The sequence below is a fragment of the Palaemon carinicauda genome, chromosome 33 (genome assembly GCF_036898095.1).
Source record: "Palaemon carinicauda isolate YSFRI2023 chromosome 33, ASM3689809v2, whole genome shotgun sequence".
Taxonomy (NCBI): Eukaryota; Metazoa; Arthropoda; class Malacostraca; order Decapoda; family Palaemonidae; genus Palaemon; species Palaemon carinicauda.
Window position 1 is genome coordinate 6,156,447 of NC_090757.1, and position 27,593 is coordinate 6,184,039.

Below are 27,593 nucleotides of genomic sequence, written 5' to 3' on the forward strand. Positions count from 1 at the left end.
TGAAAGAGAAGGCGTATAAACCACAAACAGGTTTCGCCCGCATCTCAGACAACGAGTTCTTACGGTCAGCCCAGACGAGGCTTAAGAGCTCTCTCTCTCTCTCTCTCTCTCTCTCTCTCTCTCTCTCTCTCTCTCTCTCTAGGTATGAAGCGCCCAGACTGGAGCTGTCTATCTAATACACATAAACGCACGTACACCTTTAAGGCTCAAGCTGAAAGAGTTTAAGGCAAGCAATCGGGTAGCTAAGTGTCTGACAGAGCCAAGCCACGGCGAATTGGCGGGTAGAGAAGTCAACCTATAGCCAAAACTGGCGAGTTTTAGCGAGAAAAACCCAGAGTAATATAACCGAGAGTCAGAACTCGGAGTTCGGAGTCCGAGAGAAAATCAGCCAGTGTTTGGCTGGCGGTTGGATCGTTCACACATATGCGTAACGCTTACGTTTACTTGCCCTTCCAACACGCTGGATTATATTACATGTTAGTGACACGTCGCGTTGTTGGTACGTGAGGTTGTGGTGGTTATAATGGGTATAATCGATGTGTTTATCGAGTGAAGTGTTCATTCCCAGCCCCTCGTGATTAGCTATATTAGAGAGAAGTTCGCGCATTCTTATATGAACTTGTGATGTGTGAAGTAGGTACTTGAGACACTGTAATGGTTAACTTGTCAAGTTTTCCTTTACTTGGTGTGATTTTGAAACATTGTGAGATACAGATCCTTGAAGATATGATGGACATGAGCGTATTTTGATATATAAATGAAAAGTGATTAGGGACATATTATAAGTTTTAAATGTTTCGTGGAAACTGTTTTGGTGCTTCAAAGCGAATAGCATCTCGAGTATTCGTGCTTTAGAAACCTCTGTTACGTAAAAGTAATTTTGATTGGGCATCTTTTTCTTAGTCATACTGTCCCTGAAATTATTATTGTGATCTTGACGAAGGTTAAGGGTATTTAATTTTTCCTTGTTTTACATGTTCATATTTAAAGATTAATCTTCGTAATATCTTTGAAAATTTACGATTTAAATGCTAGATTTCTTTATATAAACCAGTCGTATTTATGGAATTGCTGTTAATATTGAGTTTTGACTTAATGAATTAAATTTGTTTACTTCAAGAAATTTGTTTTTTACTTTTCAGTATAAATAGTATCTTTAATCAATTACTCGTAAATTATTTACTAATTCGTTGTCTCAAAGTGCCAATGCATTTGAATGTTCTTGCAATTGAATATTAATTCGATTAATATAAACTTTTTAATTTAATAATGACATTAACGGTTTTTTTTATTGTTTCAAAACAATCAAACGCAGTTTTTTTAAAATAAAGTCAGCGTTTTCACGAGTTGTACCAGTTGTGTAAATTCAGTTTCCCTCATGCAAAACGTAAATCTCATCTCTAATAGTTAACTCTCGAATAAGATACCGTATTTTTTTTAGAATGATTTTAATAAAATTTATTGCTTCAGTAATAATTGTAGAATAAACTTATCTAAATAAATATTTTAGAATAATCTAATTATACTCAGAATATTTTTCTAGCAAACTTTTTCAAAGTAATTAGTCTCTTGGCAATGATTCTAAAATAAATTCGTATTATACCATAATTCTCTCGTATATTTTTTTCTTGCGAATAACAGTTCTTCAATCGTGAACATAAACCGCTAGTTAACAGCTGAAGATATTTAGGCCATTGCGTTTGTATGTTACATAATTCGTATGTATTTCCCTCTTCGATTAATGTCTTATAAAGGTCGAGGTAACTTGCCCCCAAGGAAATTGCATTTATCGTATTAACACACCAGGAAAATTGCATTAACTTCATTAACTTACACCAGGGAAATTACATTTATCTTATTAACACACCAGGAAAATTGCATTAACTTCATTAACTTACACCAGGGAAATTACATTAACCTTATTACCACACCAAGGATATGACATTAACTTCATTTACTTACACCAGGGAAATTACATTATCTTATTACCACACCAAGGAAATTACATTAACTTAATTAACTTACACCAGGGAAATTACATTTATCTTAACACACCAGGGAAATTACATTAACTTCATTAACTTACACCAGGGAAATTACATTAACTTCATTAACTTACACCAGGGAAATTACATTAACTTCATTAACTTACACCAGGGAAATTACATTTATCTTATTAACACACCAGGGAAATTACATTTATCTTGTTAACTTACACCAGGGAAATTGCATTAACTTACACCAGGAAAACTGCATTTATTTCATTGACTTATACCAGGGAAATTACCTTTATTTCATTAACTCACACCAGGGAAATTACGTCAACTTCATTCACTTACACCAGGGAAATTGCATTTATTTCATTAACTTAAACCAGGGAAATTGCCTTAACTTCATCAACTCACACCAGGGAAATTACACCAACTTCATTAACTTACACCAGGGAAATTGCATTTATTTCATTGACTTATATCAGGGAAATTGCATTAACTTCATTAACTTACACCAGGAGAATTGCATTTATTTCATTGACTTATAACAGGGAAATTGCATTAACTCACACCAGGGAAATTACATCAAATTCATTAACTTACACCAGGGAAATTGCATTTATTTCATTGACTTATACCAGGGAAATTACCTTTATTTCATTAACTCACACCAGGGAAATTACCTTTATTTCATTAACTTACACCAGGGAAATTGCATTCATTTCATCAATTTACACCGGGGAAATTGCATTAGTTCATTAACTTGCATTTATTTCATTAACTTATACCAGGGAAATTGCATTAACTTACACCAAGGAAATTGCATATATTTCATTGACTTAAATCAGGGAATTTGCATTAACTTACACCAGGGAAATGCATTTATTTCATTGACTTACACCAGGGAAATTGCATTATTTCATTGACCTACATCAGGGAAATTGCATTTATTTCATTGACTTATACCAGGGAAATTGCATTAACTTCATTAACTTACACCAGGGAAATTACATCAACTTCATTAACTTACACCAGGGAAATTGCATTTATTTCATTAACTTACACCAGGGAAATTGCATTCATCCCATTAACTTACACCAGGGAAATTGCATTCATTTCATTAACTTACACCAAGGAAATTGCATTCATTTCATTAATTTACACCGGGGAAATTGCATTATTTCATTAACTTGCATTTATTTCATTAACTTATACCAGGGAAATTGCATTAACTTACACCAAGGAAATTGCATATATTTCATTGACTTAAACCAGGGAAATTGCATTTATTTCAGTGACTTACACCAGGGAAATTTCATTATTTCATTGACCTACACCAGGGAAATTGCTTATATTTCATTAACTTACACCAGGAAAATTGCATTTATTTCATTAACTTACACAAGAGAAATTGCATAAAATTCTTTAACTTAAATGAGGGAAGTTGCATTTCTTTCATCAACTTACACCAAGGAAATTGCATTTATTTCATTAACTTACACCAAGGAAATTACCTTTATTTCATTGACTTATACCAGGGAAATTGCATTTATTTCATTGACTTACACCAGGGAAATTGCATTTATATCATTATCTTACACTAGGGAAATTGCATTTATTTAATTGACATTCATAAAAGTACTGGAGAGAGAGAGAGAGAGAGAGAGAGAGAGAGAGAGAGAGAGAGAGAGAGAGAGAGAGAGAGAGAGAGAGAGAGAGAGAGAGAACGCTATCTCTTAAAGGGACATTTTAAAGCATCTGAAAAATAAAATGAAATGATGCCATTTTCAAATGAGATGTTGGTAATAAGGTCGTTTATTTTCGTGGAAGTGAGAGGAATTTCAATCCTAAGGTCCCACAACTCCGGGTGCCCTTCTTGCCCTGAGGACATCCGCGAGTCTCCATCAAGGTCGCGATTGTGACTGTATATAAAGTTCGCTCGGAGAAAACACACATACATACATACAGATTTACAACTTCTTCTTTAAGATCCTGGCATCAACCATTGCGAACAGACTTATTGAGAGATAACGGTGGAGTGAGTAGAACTCGTAGAGTGGAGTAAAGATCGGTAGGATAATGAGTGTTTGGAGTAATGGAGAAATAAGTAGCAAAAATCATGCTCTCCGTTTCAGTCAAAATCCTGTGGACGATAATATGCCATTTTGTTTACCATCCATTGCAGGAAGTAAAAATATGATTTGATTAGTTTCCGAAATTAATTTAAGACTAGCTCTTGCACTCTTCCTGTCTCTACGGTCTAGGAAGAGACTATGTATGCTAGACTATGCCAGTCACATTCATTTTGACATATATGGGGGATTATCCCATTTCGAAAAAAAATGATGGTTCATACAATCATTGAAATGAATATTTAAACATTAAATTTTCTGTGTTTCAGCTTATTATTATTAGATAGTCACATCAGTTATTGAAAATTATATATGATTAATAAAGTGTGTAACGGAAAAGGGCCAGGAGAAATAAAAAAATATATAGAAAATAGAATTATCACGCTGGTAAAATGGCACATTTGGAAAGTGTAGGGGGCCTGAATGCGAAGAGAAATGACATCTTGAAGTGAACACGCTGAACACACCACTTCCCAGTGGCTATACGGAATTAACCTTGAATTCGCCCTATTTGAAAGACCGTTAAAGGACAACTCGACGGAGAGTAGCAGCAGGCAAGAGCTTTGCTCTTCGGGGTGGTCGGACCAAACCAACTTTCTTCGCCATAGTCAGCATGATGAGGCTTTGATCAACATGAACATGGCTGCCATGTGGATGCTCTGTTTCCTTCTAGCCACTTCATACTGCCAGGTTAGTGACCCCTCGACCTTGCGTGTTAAAGGTAAGGTATTTGTCGTTGAAAGGTAGAATTTAACGCTTTGTGAGACATCTCACGTTCATAGGGTTACTTGTGTGCCTTGTCATTTCGCTTTCACATTCAATTCAGGAGAGATATTTATTTCGTTTTATTTTGGTGAAAGTAAATTTGATGAACTTTAGATTATAGGGCAATGCGTATCCTTGTCATGAACCTATGTTGTATATGACATTGTATTTAATGCAATGTTAGTACCTGTTTTTATCATGTATGGTTAATTATTCTCTCTCTCTCTCTCTCTCTCTCTCTCTCTCTCTCTCTCTCTCTCTCTCTCTATATATATATATATATATATATATATATATATATTATATATATATATATATATATACACACACATATGTACATATATACACGGTTTGTGTCTTTAAATACCGGTATACCGACCAATAATCATTATCCCACGATGTACGTGTATGAATTGACGAAGGTCGAAGACGTGTTTCCAATGATTCAGCAATTAAAAGTATGAATACATTAGCTAACTGTCAGAGAAGTAGTTTGATGTTGATATATATATATATATATATATATATATATATATATATATATATATATCGTGCAATTATGAATAAACACAAATAACCAATGAAACTTTCTAGGCCAATGACTTCTGTGTCGTTTTTGCGTTTGAGAAAGATTATAATTAAATGATCGTCTCTTCTCGGAATAGTTTTAATTGTGGGTATTCGTACTTGTTGACTATATTTCTTCTTTTTCTTCTTCTTCTTCTTCTTCTTCTTCTTGGCGACTGTGATAATATTAAACACTACCATTACCAAGATTCATAACATTGTAATTTATAAACACCCCTATCATGAATATTATTAGAAAAAAATGTCGGTTACAGATTAAAAATAAAAATGCCATTCCCCTCCCTGGAGAATCTGTGATGACGTGAGTCCAATTCATCGAAGTGTTGCACGTTGTTGCAAACCATTTAATTTTGTTGATTCCCACAGTTCTGGTATTCCTGGATTCATTAAAGTCGTTTGGTTCACAGAGTTCAAACAGCTCTTGAGTTTTATCTGGTTCGTTAGTTCATTTAGTTTTCTTAACTCTAAAATCAAACCATTGTTCTCTAGTCTTGGGTAGTGCCATAGCTTCTGTGCCAGTGTTCCACTGTCTCGGATTAGTTCTCTTGCTTGAGGGTACACTCGGGCACACTATTCTATCTTATGTCTCTTCCTATTGTTTTGTTAAAGTTTTTATAGTTTATATAGGAAATATTTATTTTAATGTTACTGTTGTTGAAATATTTTATTTTTCCTTGCTTCCTTTCCTTAATGGCTTACTTTCCCTGTTGGATCCCCTGGGCTTATAGCATTGTGCTTTTCCAACTAGGGTTGTTGCTTAGCAATTAATGATATAATAATAGTAATATTAATGGAAATTGGATCTATTTATTAAAACATTTGTCTTATTATCCATACATTTCTTTAGATCTCCCTATTCTTAGTTGCATTTTTGTTTTCTTGGTTTGCATTTAGTTTTCTTTATTTTTTTTTGTTGGTTTATGACGGTTCCATTGTCTCGCACAAGTTTGTACTGTTGTTTTTTTTTATTCATACAGGCATATGATTCACTCTGTATTTATACAGACGTGTTTTTAGTTTTCTTATTTTAAAAGCTGCAAATATTTGTTTAATAGATTCGTTGATAATTGTGAAGTTTACAATTTCTACTGTTGTTTTTCTTTCTTTCAGCTATTATTATTATTATTATTATTATTATTATTATTATTATTATTATTATTATTATTAGCTAAGCTACACCCTAGTTGAAAAAAAAAACAGGATGCTATAAGTCTAGGGGCTCCAACAGGGAAATTAGCCCTGTAAGGAAAGGAAATGAGGAAACAAATAGAATAGTGTTCCTGATTATACCCTCAAGCAAGAGAACTCTAACTCAAAACAGTGGAAGACCATGGTAAAGAGATTATGGCACTACCCAGGATTATAGAACAATGGTATCAAATTCTGGTCAACCAAATACAAAATTATGATCTGTTTGGAAAATAAATGCCTATGGTAACGAAAGACTCGCCTCGTGAAGATCATTCTGAGAACTGAACAGAACCTTGGCTGTCTTTCTTAGCTTAATTCAATCGTATTCTTGTTTAATTTTATCGAATGCCTTTCAAGAGTGTTTGTGTTGATGGTTACAAGCAACAAATTCCATAAGAAATCATCTTATTTAATTGGCGTTGATAGATATAGTAAAAGATGCAATTTGAGGGAACTTAGGCCTATGTCTACATTCTGAATAACAGATGAAATTCTTATCCAATTATCAAATTAAAATATTCATTAAATTTTCAGTTTAGATGCCACGTTTTGAAGTCTCTTGAAACGCATATTTTGGTTGACAGATTTAAAGACCGTGCTAAATTTCTAAATTAGAAATAACCTTACTTTAAGGGATGTATTTTCCTGGTCCTATCACACAGGGGAACCCTGCTCACAACAAGACCTACAAGAACTGTTTGTCGCATACATTCTTATGTCTTAATAACCACAGCGTATTCTCCATAGTCAAATCCACATTATCGAAGCACTTAGAAATCAGTTTCCAAATAGCAAGTTATATCCTATATGGTTTACATACCAGCACGCCATGCTGAGGTTAAAGGCTGCTCATAAATGACAGACAAGGGATAGTGACAATGCCCATCCATCCAACTTAGGACCAGGTAGGTCCAGGCAATGGCTGCTGATAACTAAGCCTGTAGGCTTCCCCAAACCCCACATTCTTATCCCACACGGATGGTGGGGGACACAACAAGAAACTATCGAGGTTGAGCGTGACTCAAACCCCAATCCAGTGATCGCCAGGCAAGGACGTTTCCAATAGGCCTAAAGATAAAAAATGGTGGTGGAAGGCTAGGCCTATTATTAAAACAAATCAACTAGATTAACAAGCATAGAACAAAAAGGTATCTGAAATAGACACACCTACCCTTCATGATTATATAAAACCTATATATCCTGGTGTTGAAGACGTGGCCAGATTCCAGATGAAAAGCCCCGCCTGACGGCCAAAACAAAAGGACACAGAAAGATGAGAAAGGCTCTGTTTAATTGCCTGACAGAAGCCACGTCGCGTCGTCTGGAAGTCAAGGCAGCAGTAGCAGCGGCCAGATGAAACGCTGGTACGGCAAGAGAGATGAAATACCGAGGCTAATTGCCGGGCGAGAAGTCATACCCAATTACAGGTAATGTGAAAAGAGTTGTCAGGAGCATACCCACGTGTCTGGTTGCAAGTCTAGTCACTTCGAGGTAAAAGTAAACTCGTTTTCTACGATATAATAATCGTTGTTGTATTTTGTTAACAAAACAAAAAACAGATTGCATTCGAAAAAATATCTGAAAGAAAGTTTCTTTAGAATCTCCTCTATATAATAAAGAGCACACACACACACACAATATATATATATATATATATATATATATATATATATATATATATATATATATATATATATATATATATGTGTGTGTGTGTGGGTGTGTTACTAGTCCACTACAGAACAAAGGCCTCAGACATGTCCTTCCACATGTATCTGTTTATGGTCTTTCTGTGCCAGCCCACACTCGCATATATATATATATATATATATATATATATATATATATATATATATATATGTATATATATATATATATATATATATATATATATATATATATATATATCTCACGGTCAGGGGGAGAGGGAGTAGTCATACTCTCGGAAACCAAACTCCCACAAATTGCTGAACCAGCGGGTTGTAGTTAGTAAAGTGCGAGGGAGTGGGATGGGTTTAATCTGTGTGCGCGTATTTGTGCATATTTGTCTAAATATTTAGATGTCATCTTTGACGGCTTGGGTACACTAGTAGTGAATAGACAGTAAGTTCATATTTATACATGATTAATAGTAACTATAAATTATTAATGAATCATTCTTGCAAATTCATGTATTATTAATAATCCTTGCGTTTTCATGTATTATTATGAGAGTTGATATTCTAGACGAACTGTAAAAAATGATACAAAGACACGCACTCTGGCGAATGTTGCAAATATAAACATTGGTATCAGTCCCATTAATCACAGATTTGTTTGATATGTAAATGCGAGAGGCATTAGTGCAAAGCATAGGAATATATTAGGACCTTCATTTGTCTCCTGTTTTTATTTGTCGAGCTCTTGGGCACCAATTGTCAAGAAAGTGATGTGTTCAAGGTTTGTGATTATGTTCAGGGGTTTGAACGCGTCTTGGATTTGATTCACTGGCTGCTATAGTGCGATATAAAGTCTAGTCTAGTTTATTTTTTATCTTTTTATTAAAAAGTTAAATTACATATTCTTTACAATCACAAATATTTATAATCACATTTAATTGCATTTTTTCTATAAACAAATCCATCTAATTTAACAATTTACATCACACATCTTGATTTTAATTTTTAGTCACTCAAAAACAATAATTTATATACTTTTTGGTGAACATTTTATTCATTCTTTCTTTATAGATATTTTTCAAAAGCCACCGATCATATTGAAATTTACTCTTAAGAAAGGCATCTGTTTCCTCTTTCGTATATCGTTTCTTCTTACTGACCCAAACAGCATATAAATAACCAACTATCAATACAGTGGCGCTATTATAATCCTAGTCTAGTCTAGTGGTGTAAATTAGTCTAGAATATTGCTTTAGGCTGTAAAACTTTATAGTCTGTTTTTATTCTTTTTTGGGGGAGGGGGGTAGGGGGGGATACTAAGTCAAAAGGTCTGGGCCAATGGGTCTAGTACAATGGATTCTAAACCTACTTTTGTTCAGTATTTTTTAAAATTATCAGATAATGTAAACATCTAACCATATCCAAAAATCACTGCAATATTAATCTATTGTGAGAAATTCTTATATATTTGACGTTGCTCTTAATTACTAATATCCTATAGTCCATTTCTTTTAGCTAGACATATTTGCACCGACTCGCAACGGTGCCCTTTTAGCTCGGAAAAGTTTCCTGATCGCTGATTGGTTGGAGAAGATAATTCTAACCAATCAGCGATCAGGAAACTTTTCCGAGCTAAAAGGGCACCGCTGCGAGTCGGTGCAAATATGCCTTGCTAAAAGAAATGGACTATAGTCGGTGAACGTTATGATGCATTAGCGGAGTAAAAATTAACCTTCGTTAGGACATGCAACCTTTAAACCATCTGTAAATTCCAAGTTGAGAATCATCAGCCTAGATTGAAAAAAAAGGTATCATATGACAAGCAACCGTATCTCATCACTGAACAAGAGCAGAACCAAACGATGTGGAGCTGAATGCAACCAGATAAAGGAGTAGAAAACATTGCTGTTTACATTCCTAGTCGCCGGCTGTCAGTTATCTTGTTTGTATAGTCTCTCTCTCTCTCTCTCTCTCTCTCTCTCTCTCTCTCTCTCTCTCTCTGGTCTTGACCTTACTGTTAGCAAGTTAGAAGTGTTTATGTGCAGTTTTTGCTTTGCTGGCTAACTCGCACGTTTGAATTAAGCTATAGATAAGAATTGGGTTATGTGATAGTAATTATCATTTATTGTTGTTTCTATTGGTTATGAATGTTAAGATGGTCTTCTGAATCCCACCCAATATTGTCATTATTATTGTTATGGTTTCAATAGAAGCTTGTTAAGACAATGACTTTTACATAAAAGACTATAATTTCATCTCAGAAATCGATCATCTTCCTCTAGATAGTTTATTATTATTATTATTATTATTATTATTATTATTATTATTATTATTATTTCAAAAAATTGGAGCAGCTTTGATAATTTTCAATCTTTTTCTTTTATTATGAAAATACAATTACATTTTATTAACTTACATTTTTTTTCTTTCTTTTATCAAGAAATATTCCTTTACAAATTATATTTTACATTTTTGTATATACATTATAATATCTATTGTAATATAAAAAAATACAATTCTATTATTTTTCTAAATATGTTTTTAAGTTAGAAACACACTGATCTGTGAAAATGTTTTTTACATTATTCTTATATCCAATAATATTTACATTAAATGTATTTAACAATTTATTCTTTATACACTTAATAATTTGCTGTTCAGCACTTATTCCCAATTGTCTTGCCATCCAGATACTTGAAATAAAATCTGCTATTATTACCATTGCTGTATTTTCAATCTAATCTAGAATCCTATTCATAAGCACGGGGACCATTGTTCCATTTAATATATTTTACAGAACAGTCACAAGCCAGTGACTTCTGGACCTGGTGTTTACGAGAGGACGCCATTGTGCTCTCTTAAATTATGACTTTGTTGTTGTTGTCGTTGATGATGCTGTTATTATCTAGGAGGTAGCTTAGAGAATTCAGAATTGTATTAGATGTCATAGCAAATTTGTTGCTGTGAACTTCAAGGGAAAAGATCTTTGTCATTTTCAAAGGAGTCAGGGTTTTGATTTTTGCACCAACCGTGTGTCACACGATCGTACATAGTTCATTTTGTGTATATATTATGCTTGTATCTTCGCTCTTCCCTCGCACTCAAAAGAACCAGAATAAACATGTCTGTTTTTCTCCTCTGTAACAGTGTCTGTTTTTGAACATGAAATTTCTTGTTGCTTTGAGCTTTTGTATATAAAGGAGAGTGTTCTATAATAAATTTACTCAGTTGCTTTCATGCTGTCTTTGAGTCACATCCTTCTCTCGGTTCGTCACATTTTAAACAACGTAGTGCATTGTATATATTTGCATATTTGCATATTTGCATATACTCTTCTTATGCGTCAGGTGAACATAATGTATAATTTTCTTTTGTTTCCTGTGATTTGGTCAGTTTTTTTTCAGTTCGAAAAACGAATAATTTAGGAACATCTCGTATCCGTTGTAGTTTTTTTTTATATATATATTTTTACATTGGTTGAGAATTAACTAATTTCTCTCTAATATTCTTGTTTTTACTCATACTTTGACCTAGATAAATCTCTCTCTCTCTCTCTCTCTCTCTCTCTCTCTCTCTCCTGAGAGGTCGTTAAGTAGGTAAGTCCTATGGAAAGGATGAAACTATTACACAGATAATTATCTCAGTTCATTAAGGGTAGGCATCGAAGAAGTAAACCCGATTCCTGTAAGAGTTTCATCATAATTCACTTTAGTGTGCTTGATTAATAATTAAGCTTTTTTTCTACTGATGAGGGCTTTGGCCAGGTAGGCCTACTTCACGCATGTTTTAAATATACAGATAGGCCTAATAGCAAATTTTTCGAGATACTCTCCAATAATGTATTAAGTAAACACATAGGCCTAATAGCAAATCTTTCGAATTATTCTCCACTGTAAGGCCTCGACGAGGTTAATTCCTCCAGCTCGTATTGGGGAACCATTTTACGGTTAATTTAACAAGTTTTCTCCCTCTCAGACTCACTTAAAAAAAAAAATTGACTGCTCGCCTGACAGCTGTCATCTGGGCATCGGTTGTCAATGGAGAGCACCCTCTTTCTTGTCTATATAGAGACATTAGGCCTATTCCAGAACCTAGTCTACTCTTAATGATCCTGTCTTCGAGGTTGTAGTTATTTCAAAAAATGCTTAGGGTTTGAATTAATTACCTGTGATTGATGAGGGTGCGTTTTCCTTTCTATTTTTTTTGTCTTACGTATAAATTGTTTTTTATGTAGTTGTATGTGTTGTTCTCGTGTTGCTGAAGGTAGCCTAACTGATTTAGACCTATGTATGTTTATTAAATGCGCTTATTCGGGTTTAGAGTCTCTCTCTCTCTCTCTCTCTCTCTCTCTCTCTCTCTCTCTCTCTCTCTCTCTCTCTCTCTTATTGCAAATAGCGAGTGTATAAAATCTACCTGCCACAAACACCGACAATATCGTTTACTCGAGGCTCTGCGATGGTCTTATCTTTCACCTTATATTTCCTTGTGTTTTTCAATTTGGTATAGATTAAGGTAGTTGATTGTCCGTCACACCGGTTTCTCAGTTGATTAAAAAAAAATTTTTTTTTTCATGATATTACGGTTCTAGAGATAACTATTTCCTTCTTCACTGGGTTATTCTAACTGTTGGAGCCATTAGGCTTGGGGCGTCCTGCTTTTCCAACTTAGGTTGTAGCTTAATAATAATAATAATAATAATAATAATAATAATAATAATAATCTGTCCATCAGCCGTCAAGTAATGGGGGGGGGGGGCGGTTGTTACTATTCTCGTTAGGGAAGGGACTACTAATTTGTGATTTTAATTTTGCTTTCGGGAGCCTCTTTTGACTTATACAAACGTTTATAATGCTAACAGAAGGCTAAATCACTTACTTTAACGCCACTTGCATTCACTACCCTGCTTCTCTTAAGTGTACATCGCTTCCAGAAGTTAAATCTCTGAATCAACTGTTGTTGAAGTTTCCAAAACTATCTCGATTAACTGTTAAAATGTTTTTACTTATTTAACCAACAATGTCACGTACAAGATCAGCCTCTACACATAACTATTATATATAATTATTAAGTCTTATTAGGAGTAATTAAACGTAACTCCATTACTTTACTCTAAAGACCTGTTTTCTGGTCCCATCACACAGGGGTACCCTACGCACTAGGGCGGCTATAATTCTAGATTCATAATTGTATGACATCTGTTTAACGTTGTTATTAATTTTGGTATGTTTTATAATTGTTTTAGGCCCAATTGGCACCCATTGTTTAGTGCACACTTATACTGTATATTTCTTCTCCTTATTGGACTGCTTTCCTTGGAGCCCCTGGGGTTTTTTGCAGTTGAGGTTGTGGCTTGGCTAGTAATAACGTTTTTAATAATATACTCTCACACTTCACAAGTATGAAATACTTCAGTTTACTGTTTAGTACCTCTAACAGTGAGGCATTTGTTGACCGAATGCCCCAATTATAACAACTTAAGGAATAGATATTTGTTTGAGGCTCGAGGTGAGGGTGGCAGGTTCATCCTTGCCAAGATTCTTGGAAATGATGTGTCCTACCATGCAAGTGGCATTTTTAGATTTATTTCAGAAGCAGGTCTTCTGAAAACTATTTAACTCTTATGACATTCAACTTTTAAGATTTTGATTAAATACTTTTATTTTTATTTTATTATTTTATTTTTATTTTTGTATACATAAATTATATGTTACCGGCGTCAATGACCTTAGATGTCAGGATGCCTGAAAACCATAAATCAATCAACCAATCAACACCTCAATCACTTCTTTTAGGCCTCTTATCTCCTTTCGCTTCAAGACTTACAAATCATAGGCATATTTACATTTTACAAAGTAATCATCTCAAAATATAACCTTTTACTTTATCTTATACTGCTTTGTTCAACATAACTATTATAGCAATTTCTTAGTTTATATCCATCTAACTATCATATATATATATATATATATATATATATATATATATATATATATATATATATATATATATATATATATATATATTCTTAACGTTGTCTTCAACTTCCATTTTCATTTAAATTCAGCTTGTATAAAATGTTACTTGGCGTAACAATACTTTCATACACAATTTTAAAGTTTCTTTGTACCGTAATGTATATTAATAAGAGTAATTCATTTAATAATCTTGCTTGATTTCCGTTTTATGTTGCTCGTCTGTGATATGACATGAATATGAATTAGCCATAGAGCAGGATTACTTAGGGATTATTTAGGACTTACAAGTTGTAAGTTACAAGTTATCCTTCAAAGTTCTATGAATTGTATGTTTTAAGTATCTTTCGACCCTTTGACGTCTCCCTGGGACTCTGCCTGAAAAGAACAAGATTAGGCCAAGTGGTCTATTGTTGCATTTTCCTGATAATAAGTTTGCAGTCATAATTTGGCTTTTGAAAAAATTATATGAAGCCTTTCAGTCGCCTGAATAAAGTATCTTTTACACAATAGAGAACCTTGCAACGCCTGTTGTTCGAATTATTTTTTAACTTTTCAGGAGGTTATCTCTCTCTCTCTCTCTCTCTCTGTACAGTTGGACAAGAAATTCCTAGTAGACTTGCCTGCGAGGAAGTGCACTCAGCTAAGCCCTTACGGTACTGTGAGTTCTTGGGTTTAGCCCCACCCACTGTCTATGCCATCTCTCTTATACTATCAGTTTGGTTACTCGTCACGAAGTAAGGGTGTGGCAGGGTGTACTTCTTCTTTGTAAGGTTTGGTAAGGACTTCTGAGTCTAACTGTACATGTCTGGGAAGTGAAAACAGCTAAACAAACCGGCAAAACAAGCCATATCACATTTGAAAGCCATTAAGAGAATACATGGCATTTTTACGTGTATATGCTCTTCTGAAACATTCTCATCTTGGTTCACGGTGCATTGTATACCAACAAATATTGAAGGTACGCATTATTAGTGCTGTAACACATGTGGAGAGAGAGAGAGATAGAGAGAGAGAGAGAGAGAGAGAGAGAGAGATCATAGTATCGGTATTTCTTTTTTCTGGGGAGAACGGGAAAAGGAGATAAAGATATCGTAATGTCAGTGGCCCTGGCTTATAAAGAGAGAGAGAGAGAGAGAGAGAGAGAGAGAGAGAGAGAGAGAAAGTAATAAGCTGTGCATCGACAGGAATCTACATAAGGAGACTGTTGCTAGGGAGAAAACTAATTTGAGAGAGAGAGAGAGAGAGAGAGAGAGAGAGAGAGAGAGAGAGATATTGTACATTCGTAATTTTGTTTAGCATTAAAGGTCTATGCTTGCAAGTGTTATATATACCACACAGTTTGATGAGAGAGAGAGTGTGTGTACAGCTGTCCATTGATTTCTTTATAACCTCTATTCCTGGTGGTCGTGATGTCATCATAATTCTAAGCCGATTGTGTACTGATTTGAACGATGCAGTTTTCTCAAGAGTGTAGGCATGTGTTGAGTAGTTGCTTCACCAAGTGTAAACAGATGTGTTTATTGTCACGTTGATAGGCTTTTGGTACGTATGCAAAACTCTCTCTCTCTCTCTCTCTCTCTCTCTCTCTCTCTCTCTCTCTCTCTCTCATATTCACTGGGTGTTCTTTCAGGGCTTTATTTATTTATTATCTTTTATAGTTGGGAATAGGCCTAATCAAAACCATTCAACATGAGTTCAATCTTTGACGCAATCATTATGTGCGTAGTTAAATCCTAGACATGATTTTCATGTGTTGTTACTGAACCTTTCTTTCTTATTTTTTTTTACTTAATAATCTATATATTTATTAATATTAGATAAAAACCTATCATATTGCCCTTCATATATATTGATAAAGAATGCATTTGGTCCCTTTGCCATATTGAAATAATTAATATAATCCCCCATACTTAAACTGAATCCTACGAGTAAATCTTAATATGTACAGCTAAATCCAGCACATAATCCATCGTATTTAGGGCTAATCTCCGGCATGGCCTATATGTATGTCCACGTGTTGCAGTATCGTCTTTCACACGCAACATTACCCTTGCAAAAGCAGACAGACCATGAGCAACACCTGCTTGCTTCCAATGCTTGCAATTTGCTTGCAGTTCTTTCTCTTTAGGCTATCTGGCTGGTCTTTCTCTATTGGCTAACTGGTTATTCTTTCTCTTTAGGGTAACTGACTGTTCTTTCTCTTTAGGCTAACTGGTTATTCTTTCACTTTAGGGTAACTGGTTGTTCTTTCTCTTTAGGCTTACTAGCTATTCTTTCTCTTTAGGCTAACTGAATATTCTTTCTCCTAAGGCTAACGGGCTATTCTCTCTGTAGGCTAACTGGCTATTCTTTCTCCTTAGGCTAATGGGCTATTCTTTCTCTGTAGGCTAACTGGTTATTCTTTCTCTTTAGGCTAACTGGTTGTTCTTTCTCTTTAGGCTTAATAGCTATTCTTTCTCTTTAGGCTAACTGAATATTCTTTCTCCTAAGGCTAACGGGCTATTATCTCTGTAGGCTAACTGGCTATTCTTTCTCCATAGGCTAATGGGCTATTCTTTCTCCTTAGGCTAATGGGCTATTCTTTCTCTTTAGATTAACTGGCTATTCTTTCTCTGTAGGCTAACTGGTTATTCTTTCTCTTTAGGGTAACTGGTTGTTCTTTCTCTTTAGGCTTAATAGCTATTCTTTCTCTTTAGGCTAACTGAATATTCTTTCTCCTAAGGCTAACGGGCTATTCTCTCTGTAGGCTAACTGGCTATTCTTTCTCCTTAGGCTAATGGGCTATTCTTTCTCTTTAGATTAACTGGCTATTCTTTCTCTGTAGGCTAACTGGTTATTCTTTCTCTTTAGGCTAACGGACTATTCTTTCTCTTTAGGCTAACTAGCTATTCTTTCTCTTTAGGCTAACTGGCTGTTCTTTCTCTTTAGGCTAACTAGCTATTCATTCTCTTTAGGCTAACTGGCCGTTCTTTCTCTTTAGGCTATCTGACTGTTCTTTCTCCGTAGGATAACTGGCTATTATTTCTTTTTAGGCTAACTGGCTATTCTTTCCCTTTAGGATAACTAGCTATTCTTTCTCTTTAGGCTAACTGGTTATTCTTTCTCTTTAGGCTAACTAGCTATTCTTTCTCTTTAGGATAACTGACTGTTCTTTCTCTTTAAGCCAACTGGTTATTCTTTCACTTTAGGTTAACTATTTTTTCTCTTTAGGCTAACTGGCTATTCCTTCTCTCAGGCTAACTGGCTATTCTTTCTCTTTAGGATAACTAGATATTCTTTCACTGTAGGCTAACTGGTTATTCTTACCCTCTAGGCTAACTGGCTATTCTATCTCTATAGGCTAATTGACTATTCTTTCTCCTTAGGCTAACTGGCTATTCTTTCTCTATACGCTAACTGGCTATTCTTTCTCCTTGCTAACTGGCTATTCTTTCTCCTTATGCTAACTGTCTATTCTATCTCTTTAGGGTAACTTGCTGTTCTTTCTTTATAGGCTAACTGGCTATTCTTTCTCTTTAGGCTAATTGGCTATTCTTTCTCTTTAGGGTAACTTGCTATTCTTTCTCTATAGGATAACTGGCTATTCGTTCTCTTTAGGATAACTGGCTATTCTTTCTCTTTGGGCTAACTGGTTATGAAGTTTGTCTTAATTATGTGTCTATATCCTATGGGACTAGGCCTATAGGATTGTTTAAGCCGATTTGAGTTTTAGAGTTCGCCTTCGAGGTTGCAAACGAAATATAAAGTCCTGAAAATCGTAACTGGTTGCGATAGATGTTTACTTTTGGGATTTTATACAATACTACGATTATTAAGTTTTCTTGTAGTGTTAGGGAAGATGGATTGAGGAGGAATGTGGGCATTTAGCTAACTAACCATGGTAGGGAATACTTTGTATTATTATTATTATTATTATTATTATTATTATTATTATTATTATTATTATTATTATTATTATTTTCCAAGGTACAACCTTAGTTGGAAAAGTAGGATGCTATATGCCCAGGGGCTCCAACAGGGAAAATCTTACTAAGAGTAATGTTATGGTTTTACGTCATTAAATAAAGGTACATTTTCCTTGCTGTGACCTTCAAAACTTAATAATTGCAGAAAAGCGTCATCTGCTAGTTTCGAAAACGTTATGGTTGAAAACAAAGCGCGGGAAGTTCTTTGTATGTTGCAGTACCGCACTCATTAAAATTCTATTTCTGAATAATGTTTTACAGTTTGGTTCGTTTCTTTCAAATCTCCAGATATGAAGTATGGCTGAATGCCATAGTTTCCCCTAGATCTACTTAAATGCTGAAAGTTAGAAGTTTTCAGAATTACAGATAGGCCTACGTATATGAACACTGAAGTGGAGTTTGTCCTACTAATATTATTTCAAACAACTTTAACTTTATCCTTCATTGTTCAGATAGATGTTGGAATTGAAGTTCTTCTTATCTTTTGTTTGAAATTGTCCATTTAGATATTATTTAAACCAAGGTTACAATGACATACATATGAAGTGGACATGACATTTTCTTCAAAGAACAAGTTGTACCCAAGTTATGTACATTAGTGTCGAAAAAAAGAGACGCCAGGAGATTGCGTAAGCTCGCAAAGACTTTTGTATATGAAGTTCTTATTATCCTTCATTTAAAATTGTCCATTTACATATTTAAAAATAAAATAGTGGAAATTTTCCTCAAAAACAAGTCGTACCCAAGTTATGTGTTGAAAACCAAATGATGTCACGAGATTACGTAATCTCACATTTTTTTTTTACATTTGAGAAGTTTGCGTAGCCCTGGGGCATTCCTCTTTATCCTGCTATAGGATTTAATCCTGACAGTTACTAGGATTCGTAAAAAATGACTCCTTCAGCTGTGAAAGGCTTGCTATGTAGGGGCATATGCTCGTGTTTTCCTAAGTGACATTTCGTTGCACGTATGGGCAAGTGTCCGTGATGTATGGTTATATGGAAGGTCAGGGTATGATGTATGGTTAGAGTAAACAGTTCTCGGCTTATGTAAGATCCTACCAAGAGATTTTTTTCTTTCATAGCTTTTATCGTACCAGTAGGAATGTAGGACTACAAGTAGTTTACTTTTTTATACTAATTGTTTTTATTATTATTATTATTATTATTATTATTATTATTATTATTGATTTTGCACCATTCAAGTTTCATGGAGTCTTTGTATAGTAAATATATAGTAAGTTTAGTACTCGACTCATTCTATAGGAGTGCTGAATGGCCTACCAGGCCCTAGTGTCGGGGCATAATACCCAAGTTCTTTAAATCCATCTTTTTTTTAGGGAATGCCAGAAAAATCCATCTTTTTTTTAGGGAATGCCAGAAAAATCCATCTTTTTTTTAGGGAATGCCAGAAACTCCAAATTAATCAACCAATCTTGGTAGGGAAAGTGGTGAGCTCGCTCGTCCCATAGTCAGTGTGACCAGAGATCGGTTATCTTAGTCTAAAAGTTGTTACACGGTCGAACGGTTCGTCGAACGTTGTTCGACATACAAGTGCTTGAAGTGATGTTCGAACATGTGAACGGGGTATTTGGTTGTCGAACACGTTCGTCGAACGGTTCGAAGAAAGTCTGTTCTCGCCTGACTTGTGGTCGGGGCTTCATTGTCCACAAACCTTATGCATTTGTGGCTGATTCCATCTCTAGGAACCATTTGGCAATCGGGTTTGACGAACCGTTCGACCGTGTAAACCCCGCTTAACGGTCTAACTGGGCTACGAGGGCCAAATCTAGTATACTTTTGATATATTTTATGTACAGTACCTAATTGTTAGTTGACCATTGTGTGTCGCAGCATGGGGAAATGATTAAATGTGTACCATTTATTGAGTGTTGTAGACTTATTGTCCCTGATTATCCCAAATAAAGATCTTGCTTAAATCAACGCCTGGTGCAAATTATGGAGCATGGAGTTAAATTATATAGCTAACTACTCCATTATTCTTCTTTCATCCACCTTTTTCCTATCAGCTAAAAAGAGTTCAACCTTAACGAAACTCAAAGTATGATTGTAATTAGGTCAAGGACAGTGACTCAACATCCAGAGCGTTGCATTGAGAATTACTTTTGAACTATAGAAATATAGGTGTGGCTTTTTATTGGAAATTTACTTTTGAGAAACAGCCCACAGTTTATTTCATCTTGAATTACAAAATGAATTGACATATTGAGTAATTATTTTTAAGATTTTTTGGTGATCAATCTTTCTGGAGGAAATATTTCAGTTCTTTCATGATATTGTGTTTTGAGTATTGTTCTCCTAAGATGCTGACTCATCTTAAATTGTTGCTTAAACTTGGAATCTGTTAAATTCCTTATTTCTTAAATGTATAGGCCTATTTTCTTCTGACACCGTCATTCAGTTAGATCTTTGCGCATGTTGTAAAATATTTTTGATTAATTCAAACCATTCTGTGGTTTCAGATCTCAGATTGTACTATTCTGTACGTAATACTAGGTGTGCTGTTAATTCTAACAGTCCTGTCTTCATCACAAGACTCAATACTACAAAATATGCTAGAAGCTTCATTCCAGCTATGACCATATTGTGGAATGATTTTCTGAACCTCGTAGTTCATTCGTTGAAACTTAGGAAGTTCAAACTGGTTGCAAATGCTTTTTGTTGGAAAGGTTGATTTAAGGGTTGTTTCATAGTTTGTATATGATTAATCTATGTTATTCCTTTTACTTATCTCATCATTGTTATCATCTCCTCTTACGCTTATTGACGCAAAGGGCCTCGGTTATATTTTGCCAGTCGTCTCTAACTTGAGCTTTTAATTCAATACTTCTCCATTCATCTCCTACTTAAGTAAATGTATTTTATATTTTTTGTTTTCAATATTTTTTCTATGCAGTTTATTTGTTATATATGTTTCCTTTCCGCACTGGACTGCTTTCCATGTTGAGCCATTGGACTCGTAGCGTCCTGCTTTCCAACTAGGGTTGTAACTTGATTAAGCGGTGCTATTAATAGTAAAACCACTAAAATGCTAGCTCATGGATTTTCTAATTGTCACCTATCCTCGTTTAAATGCCACTCAGGAATGGCAGAGGCAAGGGACAGTGACATTGCCCTATCAAGCAGGACAATGCCCTAGAGACTGACCATATATACATATTATCAGTGCCGGCCCTAAGCCCTCTCACCCTCCTAGCTAAAACCAAGGAGGGCCAGTCAATGGCAGCTGATGATTCAGCAGATAGACATATAGGCTCCCCCAGACACCCCCATCCTTAACTCTCAAGGATGGTGAGGTTGTAGCGACCAAAGGAACTAACAAGTTTGATCGGGACTCGAACCCCAGTTTGGTGTTCACCAGTCAGGGACGTTACAACATCGGCCACCATAACCCCAAGCCAAAAATAAGTCTCTCTCTCTCTCTCTCTCTCTCTCTCTCTCTCTCTCTCTCTCTCTCTCTCTCTCTCTCTCTGAGTTGTTTTTAAGGTACGAATGTTTTCCTTTCAAGGGAATATCTTCTTTGGACAACATTTCCCTATTGTTGCATGAGAAAATATGTTCATTCATTAAGAATTTTAATTTCAATATTTAACTTTGTCACATCAGAGCTAATTTGAGTTTTCTATTATAACCTGCTTCATCTCACTGCTCCTGGATTTATTTTTAGTGGTCCTCCCGCGGGCCCGCTTTGGTCCAAAAGGCGGACCCCTTTCATTTGTCAGTTATGATTTATAGTTTCCTTAACTAAGCAGCTCCTCGTGTCATGTTTATTTTTGGAGAGATGTTACTAATGTTTCCTTAAATATTTCTCAAGTTTCTTCATCTGTTTAGTTTATTGTGTATCTTATTGAATAGTCTGTCTACAATAAAGCTGCTTACCACATTCTCCTTAACCCCAGCCCAATTCCCGTCTACTAAATGGTTTTTTATTTATTTATTTTGTTTTTTTGTAGCTTTTCTGTTCCTTTCTTAGTGACTAAAAATTTGCTTCAAGGATTTCCTACACAGAAAATTGCCTGTTTTTTTTTTTTTTTTTTTTAAATATGCAGGAAAGTTTAGTCTGCTAAAACCTTTTTTTTTTCTTTTTTTTTTTATTGCCGCTTTTCTGTCCCTTTCTTATTAACCGAAAATTTGCTTCAAGGGTTTATTACACAGAAAATAGATTTTTTTTTTTTTTTTGAATATGCAGGAATTTTTAACATGTTTGCCTTTGTGGTAGGAATAGAACCTGTATTTGAATGTCTTTGGTGAACTGTACAGTACTTGGAAGTTATTATTTCAACGTCTATAGAAAGAGATGATTTGGTGATTTCTGCCTTTCCTCTCATTGTTCTGGATTTGGTGATCCGTGTTCGTTCGTTTAAGACACAGGATCGTTGTTTGTAATCCTATATTGTTCCTCTTTGTGAATTTCGAATGTAGGCCTGTATAGTCTCTTGTACACATTATTATTATTATTATTATTATTATTATTATTTGCTAAGCTAAAACCCTAGTTGAAAAAGCAGGATGCTATAAGCCCAAGGGCTCCAACGGGGAAAATAGCCCAGTGAGGAAAGGAAATAAAGTAAAACTAGTAGAGAACTTTAAGAAAAATAATACCATTTAGGTAAATCTTTCATATATATACTATAAAAACTTGAAAATAACAAGAGGAAGAGAAACAAGATAGAATAGTGTGCCCGAGTGTACCCTCAAACAAGAGAACTCTAACTTTAGTGCATTATTACAGTAATATTATGAAACTACTACTTACACCGACCTTCAGTGGATCACTGTTGCCAATTTTTTTAAAGACCAGCATATGCAGTGCGCAGTAAGATGTATTTTGGAGCTATTTTTTTTTTTTTATTTTCGGAACGAAAACTTCGACAAATCTTGGATTAATTTAGGTCACTAATGTATTTGCTGGTCTGAGTGAAGCTTCTTAATACACACCAGATACTTTAAATAACCAAATATATTCTTGGATTATAACGACTTAGGTTATGAATTAAGCTCAGATTAAGCTTGGCCATGAACACATTGGCTTGTCTAATAGTAAATCAAAACCAAATATCTTTTAACCTTAAATAATTAGAAGATCCAAATTTACCATTTCACTGCAGAGGTTTTCATCCAGTAAAAGTGATTTTATTTCCAGCTTCTTATCTACCTGTGAAAGTTGGATGTTTGTTAGTACGTTTACTTGGCATTTTAACAGTGAAAAGTGGCAAACAAAACATCTAACACACACACACAAATATATATATATATATATATATATATATATATATATATATATATATATATATATACAGTATGTATGTATGTATTTATATGTATGTGTGTGTGAACTTTATATTTTGTCCTCTTTCATTGCCTATTCAGTATCAATGCGTTCTTTTTATTTTAATTCATCTTGTAAACATTGCTTTCTGTTATTCAATCATCACTATTCCTTTTTCTTTTGCCCCATTGCACTCATCTTTCTCACTTGGATACCCTCCCCTCATCTGGCACTTCAACCTTACCGTGCCTTTCATCCTCCCAAGTCCTTCCATCCTACCATACTCCATATCATTACCATGCCACTCCATCCTACAAGACCCCCATCCTAATATGCCTTTGTATCCTGCCATACCCCCATCCTTATATGCAATTTCATCCTACCATACCATAACCTACCATGCCTTCCATCCTACTATACGCGCATCCTTACAGTGCCCTTCCATCCTACCATAACCCACTACCCTTACCATGCCCCTCCGTCCTACCATACCTCCCATACTTACCATGATCTTCCATTTTGCCATAACCCCTATTCTTACCATGTTCTTTCATCCTACCATACCCTTCCATCCTACCATGCTTCCATCCGTACCACGCCTTCCATCCTACCATGCTTCCATCCGTACCACGCCCTTCCATCCTACCATAGCCTCCATCTTTACCATGCCCTTCCATCCTACTGTACCCCCATCCATACCATGCCTTTCCATCCTCACCATGCCCTTCCACCATATCATACCCTTCTCTCCTACCATGCCCACCTCACCCCACCTTCAGTTTAAATTTCCTCAAGTAGCGGAAATCCTATAAATCCGTCTTGTAAGGAAGCTACTGTTTTGACTGCCCCAGCTAAATAAACGTTCTCATATGCGGTATTGTGCCCAAGGGGGGTATTCTGTGTCCGCTCTTGTTTATGGCCGTTTCCGTCTGTTTTTGCTGTATATTACCACATGGGATATTAGCCTCTGTTGACACCTAACATCCGTTATTTGTAGTTTTGGTATTGAAGGGATCATAGTATTTTATCTATTTAAAAATCCTGGTTTCTAATTTTGGTGTTCGAAGAAAGGTGTACGTAAATATTTTCGTTTATTTATTTCGGTTTTTTATTTTCGCTTTTCAAGAAGTGTACGAATGTATATACTTTTGCAGTTTTGATATTTAAGGAATGTAATCTTATTTCAAACTTGGGATTTTTTATTTAGTAATTTGTGGAAGTGTTGAATACACAATTATTTATATTTTAAATTTGGGAATTTAATATATATATATATATATATATATATATATATATATATATATGTGTGTGTGTGTGTGTGTGTATATATATATACATACATACATACATACATACATACATACATACATACATACATACTTTCCTCTTGGTAAGGGTAGAAGAGACTCTTTAGCCATGGTAAGCAGCTCTTCTAGGAGGACACTCCAAAATCAAACCCTTTTTCTCTAGTCTTAGGTCGTGCCATAGCCTCTGTACCATGGTCTTTCACTGTCTTGGGTTAGAGTTCTCTTGCTTGAGGGTACACTCGGGCACACTATTCTATCTAATTTCTCTTCCTCTTGTTTTGTTAAAGTTTTTATAGGTTGCATATGAAATATTTATTTTAATGTTACTGTTCGTAGAATATTTTATTTTGCCTTGTTTCCTTTCCTCACTGGGCTATTTTCCCCGTTGGGGCCCCTGGGCTTATAGCATCCTGCTTTTCCAACTAGGGTTGTAGCTTAGCAATTGATAATAATAATAATAATAATAAATATGAGTACCTTCTTTTTTCAACTTTTGGTCTTTTAATATTGGGATTTTAAGGTAAACTCCAGAAACCAAATTTTATTTGCTTTAAATTTCAGAAGTTCAAACTTACAGCGAGTGTTTTTATGTTGAACAGGCTGACATAAATTTCTCCATAGTATATGTATGGTATATCAATTTTAACGTTGTTACTAATCTTAATGTTGTTTATATTAATAATTCATTACTTCTCATGCAGTTTATTTATTTACTTATTTCCCTTTCCTCACTGAGGTATTTTTTTCCTGTTGGAACCTTTGGGCTTATGGCTTCCTGCCTTGCCAACTATGGTTGTAGCTTGGCTAGTTTGTTTATTTCCTTAATTCTTTTTCTCACTGGGCTATTTTTTCCTGTTGGAACCCGTGGGCTTATGGCATCCTGCTTTTTCCTACTAGGATTGTAGCTTAGCTAGAAATAATGATAATAGATACATCATTTACTGCAGATGTTCACAAGCCCATAGCATCCTCCCTAGAGAGAGAGAGAGAGAGAGAGAGAGAGAGAGAGAGAGAGAGAGAGAGAGAGAGAGAGAGAGAGAGAGAGAGAGAGAGAGAGAATCACTGTAATGAGATCCCATGCATTATTATATTGTCATTATTATTATGATTATTATTATTTGCTAAGCTACAACCCTAATTGGAAAAGCAGGATGCTCCAACAGTTACACGATTTACTGCAGATGTTCACAGAAGCATAGTTGTAGGGAACAAGCCCATAGCATCCTTCCTGGAGAGAGAGAGAGAGAGAGAGAGAGAGAGAGAGAGAGAGAGAGAGAGAGAGAGAGAGAGAGAGAGAGGAATCACTGCAATGAGATCCCATGCACGGGCTAACCGAGGAACATGCTACCACCCAATGAAAGCCAGAAAGAGTAAAGTTGATGTATGTATCCGTTATCCGATGTATAGAAGACTCTTCTTTGTCCATAGCTATCAGACCGAAAGGCTTCTTAGCCTTCTCCTGTCACTTACTCATCTCTTACTCTGGGTTTGCAACGCCAGGGTGTAGCTATTCTCTGAGTAAACTGTATGTTGTTATTATTTTTATTGTTGTTGTTATTATTATTATTATTATTATTATTATTTTATTATTATTTTTATTATTTATTTTATTATTGTTATTATTATTATTATTATTATTATTATTATTTTATTATTATTATTATTATTGTTATTATATTTTTATTAATTATTATTATTATTATCATTATTATTATTAATTTCATTATCATTATTATTATTATTATTATTTGCTAAACTACAACCCTAATTGGAAAAGCTGGGTGCTATAAGCCCAAGGGTTCCAACAGGGAAAATAGCACAGTGAGGAAAGGAAATAAGGAAATGAATAAACTACAAAAAGTAATCAACAATGAAATATTTAAGGAACAGTAACATTAAAATAAATCTTTCATACATGAATTATAAAAAATTGAAAAAAAGAGAGAAATAAGATGAAATAGTGTGCCCTAGTGTACCCTCAAGCAGGAGAACTCTACCCTAAGACAGTAGAAGGCCATGGCACAGAAACTATGGCACTACCCAAGACTAGAGTACTGTCTCCAGCCAAGATGAAAATCTCTTTACGAGATTTTTTTTTTCTTTTTTTTTTTTTAACAGTTTATCCGAAATTTCAATAAGCAAGTATACGATCGTAAATGCTGGTCGTGTCATATATGTTGACAGGGGTAGAGTAATGCGTTGACAGATTCTTCTTGTCATTTTTTTATGTTGTGTAGTAGAAGCGAGAACGCAATGGCGTGTACTCTCTGTTTTGCATGTGTGGGTTGCCTCATCTTTCTTGCAAGTGTCGGGTTGAGGTTGGTGGTCGTTGCTCTTTTTCCTTATAAGTTTTATTCCTTTGTAATTTTTTTAATCATAAATGAGAGACAGTCCTTATTCTATATGTAATTTTTTTTATTTTTGGGGGTTCGTCATTTTTATTCATTTTCAAAAATGGAGTTTTTTATCCTTATAATTGGGTGACTATTAATACTTATTCTATACGTTGTAATTTTTTTATTTTTTGGGATCCTCATTTTTATTCATTTGCATTAATGGATTTTTTTTTATCCTTATAATTGGGTGACTATTAATCCTTATTTTATACGTTGTAGTAATTTTTTTTTTTGGGGGGGGATCCTCACTTTTATTAATTTGCAAAAGTGCGATTAATTCTTATAAATGGGTGACTATCATTACTTATTCTATATGTTGCAATTTATTATTATTGT

The 27,593-nt window shown here is 34.8% G+C and overlaps 1 protein-coding gene across 1 annotated transcript in view; it reads left to right on the forward strand.

The window, feature by feature from the left end:
- The first annotated feature begins 375 nt into the window (after positions 1-375).
- The window catches only part of LOC137626028 (caldesmon-like), a 121,448-nt gene continuing 94,230 nt past the window's right edge, over positions 376-27,593 (forward strand). Inside the window, exons 1-2 of the mRNA XM_068357113.1 lie at positions 376-499; positions 4,393-4,813. Coding sequence (XP_068213214.1) covers positions 4,757-4,813 — 57 coding nt within the window. The 5' untranslated portion in view covers positions 376-499; positions 4,393-4,756. The remainder of the gene's footprint in view (positions 500-4,392; positions 4,814-27,593) is intronic.